At 41.8% G+C, this 13,072-nt stretch overlaps 1 protein-coding gene across 12 annotated transcripts in view; it reads right to left on the bottom strand.

Annotated features, from left to right (window-relative positions):
- Positions 1 to 601: 601 nt before the first annotated feature.
- PTPRT (protein tyrosine phosphatase receptor type T) overlaps positions 602 to 13,072 on the bottom strand; it is a 458,515-nt gene continuing 446,044 nt past the window's right edge. For 11 of the 12 annotated variants that reach the window (XM_063960277.1, XM_063960271.1, XM_063960272.1 and 8 more), the window contains 5 exons: positions 12,541 to 12,672; positions 9,041 to 9,166; positions 8,801 to 8,964; positions 3,661 to 3,796; positions 602 to 1,383 (listed from right to left, as the gene is read on the bottom strand). In XM_063960277.1, coding sequence (XP_063816347.1) covers positions 1,330 to 1,383; positions 3,661 to 3,796; positions 8,801 to 8,964; positions 9,041 to 9,166; positions 12,541 to 12,672 — 612 coding nt within the window. In that variant the 3' untranslated portion in view covers positions 602 to 1,329. Of the gene's footprint in view, positions 1,384 to 3,660; positions 3,797 to 8,800; positions 8,965 to 9,040; positions 9,248 to 12,540; positions 12,673 to 13,072 lie in introns of those variants that run through there. The other variant, XM_063960280.1, reaches the window with a different exon arrangement.

The following is a 13,072-nucleotide window of genomic DNA, read 5'->3' as shown; positions in this document are numbered from 1 at the left end:
CCCCTGTCATTTGCACCTCTTCCCTTGCTAAAATACTCACATGGGCCCTGATTCAAAGAGGGAAGCTATTACACAGCCGCTGCGACTTGTACGCAGTGGCTGTGCAATAATATGCTAATGCCGCAGAAGACGTCTTGTGTAAGTAGATGCCTCCTGCATGCTTATCTGATCCCATGATTCATCTAAAGACGCAGCATCAGATCATCTGCATGAACATCAGCACTCAGGTTACTCAGGATATCCGGAGTTTTCATACTGCCAGGACCAGTAAAGCTGCATCCTTGACTTCGGCTTGCCAGAAAACACACCACACCATTTTCTGAACAGCGGGCCAGTGCGGCCCCTAACCGGCTCCCAAATGTCACATGTCAATCATGCTGCAGCTTTCCTTTAGGGGGCACTGTGAGCGCCATTGCAGAAACAGGTCTGCACATGTACAGTCCAGATCATGTGCATACACAGATCGTATAACATCGGACATATACGTAAACCATCTGTAATATTGGAAAAACAATATGCTCCTCTTAAAGCATGTTGTGATCTGGTCAGTTCAGCAACCAAGAGGTACATAAGCCAAGACAGTACAGGTACTACTAATAAAAAAAATACATCACAATTTTATTGGACGCTCCATTGCAAGACATTTTCCCAGAATACAAATTGACCCCTTTCCAGAACATTTACAGCAATAAATAAAGACAAATTCATTATAAAGAGGACAAGACCACGTCACCTGTACCTTGGGACCTGCTGCAAACAGTAACAGAACACTTCTGGACGAAGGGAGCGCACTTGGATAGGAATAAGTGTATACAGAGATCCGTAATCCCTGCCAGTGCCTCCAGGAGTGAGGTGGTTAATGAGGTTACTTTCATGATAAGACACAAATGTTCTTAAAAAATGGCTGGAGTTCTACATCTGTGTGTATGGGTTCCTCTAGATCTCTTTAAGCATTCGGAAACACTTCCTGTTTTTTCTGTGGTCAGAGTCAGAGCACAAATTGATGCATGTTCTCTGTATTTGTGGTAGAAGAGAAAGGGGAAGCAGACAGGGATGAAAAGAGACCCCAGGAAAACTGTAAAGAGTGGGTTAGTTGTAAATAAGTCAGGAAAAGGCATTGTTCTTTGATGTGCTCTTATGGTTGTCTGCTGCTTCTTATTCTCCAGCGCAACGTGCATGTCAACTTGGCGACATGGAAACCAAAGTGTTAGGTCTTGGCAGCAGCCTCTGTCCAGCCTCCCACCCCACACAGAAGGCTTCTAGGCCACAGAGGGGCTGCATAGGAAAAGGTTATCTTCACAGACCTACCAATCCGCAAGGATGACAGGTTCAGAAGGAACTCAGATATTCCAAGGCAACTTCATATACGTATTTATATTGTTCCTGAGGAGGAAAAAAAGAACATTTAAGCAAGTTAACAGTGGAGGTTAAGATAATGGATACAAGTACCTACTGATCTGGTGCTACTGACTAGCTATTACCATCTAAAAGGTAACTGCATGTCCTGACTTGGAAAGATGACTGTGCTGTCTGTTCCTACATGTTTAAGGTTCTCCTGACACGCAACTATGTATTCCGCAGCTAGTATTACGTTACCATATTGTAGGCCTCAAAATAGAAGCATGGATTGCAAATGCTACTACAGTCACTGCAACTGTAATACAGTGACCACGTACCATCTTATGCTTACCAAAACCACCAGCATGTGACAGAAATAGATGGCACAATAACTGATTTGGACCTTGTTCAAGTAGATAACCTGATAACTGTAATGGTGAACATCACCTTTCTTATTGTAACATAGAAGAGGGAATTATGAAACTAGTGTTCCGGTCACTGTGCACAACCTGAAGCAACCAGAAGGCATGTGTTTTATAAAAGCAAGAGAATGAGGGAAATCATGTTATTATGGGATATAGGAAAGAAAACTTGTAAGTGTTCAATAATATGTATGAGCATATGTATGACTGTTATTTAGTCTCAATATTTTGAACTTTGGGGTACATGTCAGCAGCAGAGAGATAAGGTGCGGTGCTTGGTTTTGCCTCTTCCCATGTGTGTTCGGTTAGCAGTTCTAAAGTCTTCATTAGGTACCAACATATGGTACAGAATGGACAGTAAATATGGATGAGAAATGAAAGTGATGGATAAATAAGCAGCTGCAGACACATAACTGAGAGAACAGGAAAGCCTGTCAGAGAAAGTGGGACTGTTATTCCTTCAGTAGAAAATATGTTTATGTCAGTGACAGCAATTTTGCTGGAAGATGTCTGTGCCTATGCTAATCATGTTTACAGTGTAGAAAATAAATTGTTTAACCATTGTTCCAATACAGGTTGAGTATCCCTTATCCAAAATGCTTGGGACCAGAGGTATTTTGGATATGGGATTTTTCCGTAGTTTGGAATAATTGCATACCATAATGAGATATCATGGAGATGGGACCCAAGTCTAAGCACAGAATGCATTTATGTTTCATATACACCTTATACACACAGCCTGAAGGTCATTTTAGCCATTATTTTTTATAACTTTGTGCATTAAACAAAGTGTGTGTACATTCACACAATTCATTTATGTTCCATATACACCTTATACACACAGCCTGAAGGTCATTTAATACAATCTTTTTAATAACTTTGTGTATTAAACAAAGTTTGTGTACATTGAGCCATCAAAAAACAAAGTTTTCACTATCTCACTCTCACTTAAAAAAGTCAGTATTTCGGAATATTCCGTATTTCGGAATATTTGGATATGGGATACTCAACCTGTACTTATGTTACTATAAACATATGTGGACACCTCTACATGTTACTATAAACGTATGTGGACACCTCTATTTGTTACTATAAACATATGTGGACACCTCCATAGGTTACTATAAACGTATGTAGAGACCTCTATAGGTTACTATAAACGTATCTGGACACCTCTATTTGTTACTATAAACATATGTGGACACCTCTATATGTTACTATAAACGTATGTGGACACCTCTATTTGTTACTATAAACATATGTGGACACCTCCATAGGTTACTATAAACGTATGTGGACACCTCTATAGGTTACTATAAACATATGTGGACACCTCTATATGTTACTATAAACGTATGTGGACACCTCTATTTGTTACTATAAACATATGTGGACACCTCTATATGTTACTATAAACGTATGTGGACACCTCTATTTGTTACTATAAACATATGTGGACACCTCTATATGTTACTATACGTATGTGGACACCTCTATATGTTACTATAAATGTATGTGGACACCTCTATATGTTACTATAAACATATGTGGACTCCTCTATATGTTACTATAAACATGTGTGGACACCTCTATATGTTACTATAAACGTATGTGGGCACCTCTATATGTTACTATAAACATATGTGGAAACCTCTATATGTTACTATAAACGTATGTGGACACCTCTATATGTTATTATAAACGTATGTGGACACCTCTATATGTTACTATAAACGTATGTGGACACCTCTATATGTTACTATAAACGTATGTGGACACCTCTTGCGGCACATGTTACAAAGGTTAACATGATTGTTTTTCTACCAGAGTCACCATGGTATATGATTTGTTTGTTGCTTATCTTGTAGAGATGGGGAGATAGAAGGGACCCGTCACTCACCAGCGCCTCCACCATGTTGGATTTATTATTCCGTAGGGTTTTCACGGTGTGAAACACGTCAATGATGTTCTGCTGCTGGATCATCTCACACACGCTGCAGATAGCACAGAATGTCCCACTGCGACCCCCTCCATTCCTGGGGAGGAATTACTATGTTGTAATACAAAGGATAATGGTCTAGTCTTACACAAGAGATTCATCCTGTAGTAATGCTGTCACCCCATCCTGCTGCAAAACGCGGCAAACCTTAGGGAGTTATGTTAAACGGTTAATTTTTGGATGAATAAAGTACAGCTTTATGGAAGTAGACTGTACAAATAGTAAGACAACGTGATGTAAAACACATGGAATGAAAGGAGTTATACCTTGAACATAATAAGTAGTGAATCATATATAGAACAGTGAACTTTTGTCCAATTCATTTTCATGTTTCCTGAGTCATCTTAATAGTTGTAGATTAGTGAAAATTGCTTATTACTGGTCAGATCTAATGGCATATCTATAATGGGTATAGGATCTACATCTGACTCAGGCCCCTGGGTCCAGGCCCGGCACTACTCGCTCAGCAAAGGGATGCAGAGCAGGTAGGCGCCAGCCTGGAGAGTGCTGTCTCTGCTCTGCATCCTCGCTGCTGCACCTAACCTGCTGCTGCTGTTGCCGGCTGCTGTGCAATTCACAGTTTGACAGGCAGCGGCGCCGGCAGCTTGAAGCTCCACTTACCCCCCTGGCAGCGTCATTTTCAGTGTCTGTCCAGGGTGAAAAGGGGGGCGGAGCTAAATATGACAAAGGGGCAGGGCTAAATGGAATTAAGGGGGCGGAGCTAAACTGGTCCAGGCTATTACAGATCCTGCCAGCCAGACTACTGTAATACGTAAGTAAGTAGTGGATGGAAAGACTGCGAATGAGTGTACAGTATATGTATGTGCGTGTGTATGTATGTGTGTGTGTATGTATGTGTGTGTGTGTTTAGCTATTACGTGTATAAGTGGCACTTCTGCTGGCATTATGCATAAACACACTACTACTGGGGGCATTATACATAAGCGCACTTCTACTGGGGGCGGTATAAATAAACACAATATTACTGGGGGGCATTATACATAAGCGCACTACTACTGGGGGCATTATACATAAGCACACTACTACTGGGGGCATTATACATAAGCGCACTACTACTGGGGGCATTATGCATAAGCACACTACTACTGGGGGCATTATACATAAGCCCACTACTACTGGGGGCATTATACATAAGCGTACTACTACTGGGGGTATTATACATAAGCGCACTACTACTGGGGGCATTATACATAAGCACACTACTACTGGGGGCATTATACATAAGCGCACTACTACTGGGGGCATTATACATAAGCACACTACTACTGGGGGCATTATACATAAGCGCACTACTACTGGGGGTATTATACATAAGCACACTACTACTGGGGGCATTATACATAAGCCCACTACTACTGGGGGCATTATACATAAGTGTACTACTACTGGGGGTATTATACATAAGCACACCACTACTGGGGGCATTATACATAAGCGCACTACTACTGGGGGCATTGTACATAAGTGCACTACTACTGGGGGCATTGTACATAAGTGCACTACTACTGGGGGTATTATACATAAGCACACTACTACTGGGGGCATTATACATAAGCGCACTACTACTGGGGGCATTATACATAAGCGCACTACTACTGGGGGCATTATACATAAGCGCACTACTACTGGGGGCATTATACATAAGCACACTACTACTGAGGGCAGTATACATAGGCGCACTACTACTGGGGGCATTATACATAAGCACACTACTACTGGGGGCATTATACACAAGCACACTACTACTGGGGGCATTATACATAAGCACACTACTACTGGGGGCATTATACATGAGCGCACTACTGCTGGGGGCATTATACATAAGCGCACTACTACTGGGGGCATTATACATAAGCACACTACTACTGAGGGCAGTATACATAGGCGCACTACTACTGAGGGCAGTATACATAGGCGCACTACTACTGGGGGCATTATACATAAGCACACTACTACTGGGGGCATTATACATAAGCACACTACTACTGGGGGTATTATACATAAGTGCACTACTACTTGGGGCATTATACATAAGCACACTACTACTGGGGGCATTATGCATAAGCGGCGCTACTACTGGGGGCAATATACATTAAGCGCACTACTACTGGGGGCATTATACATAAGCAAACTACTACTGGGGCATTATGCATAAGTGCGCTACGACTGGGGGCATTATACATAAGCCCCACTACTACTGGGGGCATTATACATACGTGCACTAATACTGAGGGCAGTATACATAGGCGCACTACTACTGGAGGCATTATACATAAGTGCACTACTACTGGGGGCATTATGCATACGCGCTGCTACTACTGGGGTGCACTACGGGGTAATTCAGATGTGATCGCTTGGCTGCGTTTTTGCTGTCCTGCGATCAGATAGTCGCCGCCTACAAGGGGAGGGGAAAAGCCTTTGCAAGTGTGCGATTGCTTCTTTTGCAGAGCTGCACAAACATCAGTTTATGCAGTCTCTGCACAGCCCAGGACTTACTCAGCCACTGAGATGAAATCCTGCTGATCAGGGCCGGAGCTGACGGCAAAATGCCTGAGCCCGCCTGCGTTTTTCCGGACACTCCTGGAAAACGGTCAGTTGCCACCCACAAATGGCCTCTTCCTGTCAATCACCTTGCGAACGCCCGCGCGTTCGTATTTTTTGCACCATCCCGTCGCTAGGCGCCCATGCCTTTCGCTGTTATGCAACACGCCGGCGCATAGCGGTGTATGCACATGTGCAGTTCAGATCTAAATCGCCCACTGTGCGAAAATGCACAGCAGCGATCATATCTGAATTACCCCCTATGTGTATAAGCAGCACTACTACTGGGGGCACTATGTGTATAAGTGGCGCTACTACTGGGGGCATTATGCATAAGCAGCGCTACTGCTGGGGGCATTATGCATAAGCAGCGCTACTACTGGGGGCATTATGTGTATAAGCAGCACTAGTACGTGCGGTATAATGTAAATAAGGTTGTGCTACTGTGTGGCATAATTTGAAATGGGAGTATTATTGTGTGGCCACACCCCTTCTTTGTGAGACCACACCCATTTGGGGCATCCCATTGTAAAGTATGGGTAAATTTATAGTTTGCTGGGGGGCGCCGGACACCCTAGCACCGGCCCTGCCTGGTCCAAAGGAGCCTACACTGCACACCCTGTACCCATATACAATAATACTTACCTCTCATCTGACTCCAGAGTCCCACATCGACCAGAGGCCCAGTGCTGGAGAGCTGCAGGAATCACAGGGAAAATGGTTCAATGACCATCTTCCCAGTGATATGCGCAGTAGAGAAGTCACTCGGGAACAAAGAGTGGGCACCATGTTTCTGGAGACCTGCACATGCGCAGTACTCACAAAGTAGTGTATACAGTAGGTTTCATCATAAATCATATTATTTCTTTATGCTGTGACATTCAGTACAGTATGTCAACACTAACGAAATGTCGACATGGTTTAGGATGTGTACAATGTCAGTTAAGACTTACCCTAACCCCTAAACCTAACCCTAATCTCGGCATTTTCACAATCTCGACATATAATATGTCAACATTCTGTCCATGTCCACATTTTCCAGGTGTCAACATTTTAAGCATGCTGACACCATAATTGTAAACATTCTGGTGTCAACATTATAAATGTCGACATTGTTAAAAGCAACTTAGAGTCTGTATACCATATCAAGCTACTTCGCCCCTCCATTATTATAATTCAACGTACATTACTTTATCTTACTTTATTCTGTCTGCTGTTACTTTCCTTTTGCAACATCCCCCATTATATAATTGTAAAAAAGGAATACTGTACATGTACAGTGAACACTATTTTGTAGTTCAGCACCAAGGACAGAGCTATAAATAGACCATTTTACATATTCAATGTTGTGTTAAACTCACATTCCTCTTCAGCTCTGTTATGAAGTTCAAAGTTGCACCTCTCCATTGCATTACTGAAGCTCATCCCACATCTTTACATCTGACATAAGTCATAAATCTGAGACTGCAAATATTTCAATTACTCAACATTATTGTTCTTCCCCTGTGTAAGAGCTCACCAATCCACTCAGTGCAATTCTGTCAATGCTTGTTTTCCAAGCTGGATGGTGCTGTGTGTTTGCACTTCCCCATAATGTAGGCGAGGACTGAGCAGGATCATGGTGGGCTTATTTTGTTCTATATAGAAACGCAGCTTATGCCATGTACTGTATAGTCTGCTCTATAATGCACAGCAATTTACATATTATTAGTATCCTTTACATCATCTTTAACTAATGTCTAAGAAATGTGTGGACAGTGCTTGTGGACAGGCAGGTGACTTGCTCAAGATTGATTGAAGGATGACTAAAGACAAGATGATCTCTACACTTCCTTCAGGCATATAAGAACTGTCTTCCAGACATGGCACAGTACAAGGAGTGTAAGATATATCTTCAGAAGAAAGGAAGAGTATGTGAATGAAATAAATAAAGATTATGGCATGTCTTATTCAGTCTTGATCTCTCACCTGAACTTTAGTGTGAGAAGATAAATAGAACAGTGAGAAAAGCTCCAGAGAGAGATTTCAGGGACGTGAACGTGACTCCAAGAAATATCTGGATATGTGGGTGAATAAACAAATACAATGCCTTCTGTTGCCATAGTGGCTGATCAAGAAAAACAATATTATAGTAACAATAACACATGTATTATGATTTTATTTTGACACAATGTAAGCAACTATAAGCTTGTATTACTAGACGTTTTAAAATTATATGCACATAAAACATTCTGTGGCTTTGGCAATACAGCTGCATCTAATCCTTTCTTACTTCAGCACAGATCGGAGATGATGAGTGCAATTCTATCCAGATCCCAGTCATACAGAGTCAAGTAGGCATAAAGCCTTTAAATGTGTTGTTGGTTCTTAATTTTTTTGTGACCAGTTTCTAGATACCTTAATACATGTTGCCCTTTCCTGGCTACTGTGCTAGTTTCTATGTTTTTTTGATGTACTATTTGATTGGCCATATACTTACAGACAGTGCACAACAGTCCTGCCTTCCCTCCCGTCATACTGCTCTTGCCACTTCTCTAACCTCTGCACAACCTTTAGTATGGAGCGCTTTGAAGGTGGAGTATCCCTGTATGCTGGCCATCCGATGTACTGGAGGTGTTGTACAATGCGATACCCATCTTGAGGCTGAAACAAAGACTATCTTAATTTTTTGATCATGGCAAAAACTTGCAGTAGTTTCAGCAGGTTCCTATTTGCCTACCCGTGCCATATTGCAGATACGGAATATCCGGCTAATGGTGTCCTCATCAATATCTGCTGATACAAACTCCACCTGCACCGGTCCATAGCAACAGGACGTCTTCTCCGGCCAGTACTGGAGGCACAGCTATCAGAGGAAACTTGACACTCAGGCAATATTCATAGCCATACAGAGCAATGTTAGGAGCGTGCAGAGCTATATAACATGCTGAGTGAAACAAAAACACTGATAGAATAACAGCGGAATAGGAAAATAATAAGATTCAGGGGATATAATCAGCAATCATAGAAAAAGACCAACATGCAGAGTAGCATAATCACATAGAGAGGGAAATAACAGTGTGATGGAATGACATGCACAGATATGGGACGGGCTGCTGTTCAGTGAAAGGGGAAATATGTTCCCTGCAGATTAAGAAGAAGGAAAACCTATGGCAGTTAGAAAGTTCTAACTAAAAGAAAATGTATTTAAATAAAAATATGCTGTCAAACTTCAATCGTCATAAACATTAGTTCAGTTCCATATTCATAGACTTTGGTAAAAGAGGACCTGTCATCAGGGAACCGTGGAGTGAAGACAAAAGTCTGCCCTCATTCTACTAAGTCAAGGAGCATTAAGTAATATAGGGGGACATTTACTAAGCAGTGATAAGAGCGGAGAAGTGACCCATGGCAACCAATCAGCACTGAAGTAACATCTATAATTTGCATACTATAAAAGGATACAGAGCTGCTGATTGGTTGATGGGGTAACTTCACTGGCTCACTTCTCCGCTCTTATCACTGCTTAGTAAATGTCCCCCTTAGTATGCGGAACCAACATGTAAATCTTGAATAGTGGTACTAGCTGTTGGACCTTATTCTGGGTAAATTGTGGGGTAGTGGCAACAAGTTATTATCAATCTCTGCTTAACTATAAATTCCTGTTCACCCATCATTAAGGAAAATGTCATACTTGTAGCTGATGTTAATTTTCTTTTGTTTAGTTAATTTTATTTATTCAATTATGTAATAGTTACATGACAAACATAATAAAGATAGGGGGTCATTCTGAGTTGTTCGCTCGCAAGTGAATTTTAGCAGATTTGCTCATGCTAAGCCGCCGCCTACTGGGAGTGAATCTTAGCATCTTAAAATTGCGAACAATGTATTCGCAATATTGCGATTACACACCTCGTAGCAGTTTCTGAGTAGCTTCAGACTTACTCGGCATCTGCGATCATTTCACTGCTTGTCGTTCCTGGTTTGACGTCACAAACACACCCAGCGTTCGCCCAGACACTCCCCCGTTTCTCCAGCCACTCCTGCGTTTTTTCCGGAAACGGTAGCGTTTTTTCCCACACGCCCATAAAACGGCCTGTTTCCGCCCAGTAACACCCATTTCCTGTCAATCACATTACGATCGCCAGAACGATGAAAATGCCGTGAGTAAAATTCCTAAGTGCATAGCAAATTTACTTGGCGCAGTCGCAGTGCGGACATTGCGCATGCGCATTAAGCGGAAAATCGCTGCGATGCGAAGATTTTTACCGAGCGAACAACTCGGAATGACCCCCATAAGTAGGAATTTTTTTTTTTATTGTTCTATAAAACAATGAAATCCTCTCAGCGACAGGATGACGATATTCTTTTTCACTACATTTTTTTTAATAAATATTTAATGAAACAGAATTGCAAAATGTATACTGTATAGAAAAGCATATTTCTTCATGTCTTCTCTTATTTCTGAGTAAGACAGGAGAAAATAGTTACTCAGTCCGGGTGTAGTAGGGTATGCTGGCGGCGGGCTCCCGGCGACCAGCATACCGGCGCCGGAATCCCGACCGCCGGCATACCAACAGCGTGGCGAGCGCAAATGAGCCCCTTACGGGCACGGTGGCCACGCTATCTATTATCCCTCCAGGGGGGTCGTGTACCCCCAAGAGGGAGAAAAAGTGTCGGAATGACGGCTGTCGAGATTCCGGCACCGGTATACTGTGCGCCGGGATCCCGACAGCTGGCAAACTGAAGACCACCCCTCAGTCCATGTGCTGTTCATAGCTTTCAACGGGCCAAATCAAGTTATCATAGAGATGCATTACTAATGCTGGGCATACACGAGCAGATAAAATGCATGTCAGAGCCACAGGTTGTCTGACATGCATTGGTTGTTCAGCTGTATAAATCTCTCTGCCTAGCAGGGCATGCTGGGACTTTCAGTTGCACAATAGCTGAAAGCCACAAGACGCCTACCTCTGGTTTACTCTTTACTGGATTTTAAATCACTACAAAAACAAACAAAAATTCCTCCCTTTTCCTTTGGATATCCTGCCTTTGCAATCTGTATGATTTGGGGTTTTAAACATCACTGGGGCAACACATCAATTAAAAACTGGAGAGAAAAATACCATGGACCAGTGTTAGTAAAATTCAGTGCTAATAACCAATATGGAAAATTTTAATAGTCAAAACACAATGGAAGGTAAAATTGATATATATTTAATATCTATAGCACAATATATAATATAAAGCTCTTTTTCCTTTAATTAATCAGTATACAAGTTGATTATGCACAAATAAAACAATAGCCCTTTAGAAAAAATGTATCTCACGCTTAATTAGTCAGACAAAAAAAGTGCCAACTAACTTTGATGTCGTGGTTAATGTGAGTGCTGCACACTCATCCAGTTAATGAGGCAGTCTGTGGACTACAAGTCCCATAATAGAGTGAATACAGTACTTGCATGAACTCGATGCAGTTTTACACAGGATCCATTATAAGTGCTTCAGTCTGCAGTCCGGCGATATATAACAGATCTCCTCAGCGAGGCTGCAGCCCTCTCTCCACTCCGGGATACAGTGAGTATAATGCTGCTGCTGCAGCTAACAAAAGTGCTTCAGGCTTCACTTCTCCTTAGCCGCTAGGTCTGCATCCAGATCATGCACGTATTCGCTCTATTATAGGCCTTGTAGTTCCACAGACTGTCTATTTAATTGGATGAGCATGCAGCACTCACAATAACTAACACATCAAACTGTAATTGCCACTTTATCTATTTGTCTAATTGAGCGTGAGATACTTTTTTTCTAAAGAGCTATTGTTTTGTACAGTATGTGCATAATAAGGTTTTATGCTGATTTATAAAAGGAGAAAGATCTTTATATTATGAATATCATGTCTTAGATATGAAATATATATCACTTTTACCTTCCATTATGTCTTGACTATTAAAAGTTGTCATATTGATGATTAGCATTGATTTTTATGTTCCATGGAATTTTTTTTCCAGTTTTTGCTTTTTCGATTGTCACTAAGACCACATTTGGACACTAGCAGCTTCCTTATTATTTTTACAAATTTTTGTTTATACAATTGGATATGTCCTTTTTTAGACTAGCGGCAGAGTTCATTTTTTTGTACTTTTGTCAACACATAGATTAAACAATAAAGGTGTAGACACTGAGTGAACAGCAGTGATGCCACAGACATGGGGGAACGCAGTTGTGTGACAGAGACTGTACCTGTGCAGCGTCCATTTCATTAAGCATTACGATTGAAGAGCAGTTGTAGTCAAAGACCAATCTCCAGAAATCTGGCACAGTGTTGGGTAAAGGATGCTGTGTGACCAAAAATGCTGCTGGCTTTTTATGGCTCTAGGAAACAAACAAGAGTCTGTCACAAATAGTGGTCGGATCCTTTGATCTCCAGGGCACAAAAGTGACAGGTCTTTAGTCAGTGTTGGAAGAAACAGAGAAGAAGCAGGGTGCTTGCACTGTCTTTCTCACTACAGACTGACAGCGAGTTGATAGAGGCCCCTTTGTTTATGCTATGGTTTCAACATAAAACTGCTGACAAGCTGTGACATACAGGGAGTGTATACTGCAAACTGGCTATTACACCATTTATTCTACAGTATCTGATCACATAATCTGTCAGAGTTGTGTGTGTGACATAAGATTATCTAAGAAATATTCTCTTTGCAGCGAGGAGCTGTCAGATCGCAGACACAAGCTGAGAGATCAGGGCCACCCCCTGGAGTGTGACAATCAGGAC

This window comes from Pseudophryne corroboree, chromosome 3, assembly GCF_028390025.1.
Source record: "Pseudophryne corroboree isolate aPseCor3 chromosome 3, aPseCor3.hap2, whole genome shotgun sequence".
Classification (NCBI taxonomy): domain Eukaryota; kingdom Metazoa; phylum Chordata; class Amphibia; order Anura; family Myobatrachidae; genus Pseudophryne; species Pseudophryne corroboree.
Note: the sequence above shows the minus strand (reverse complement) of the source record. Positions and strands in the feature narration are given on the sequence as shown.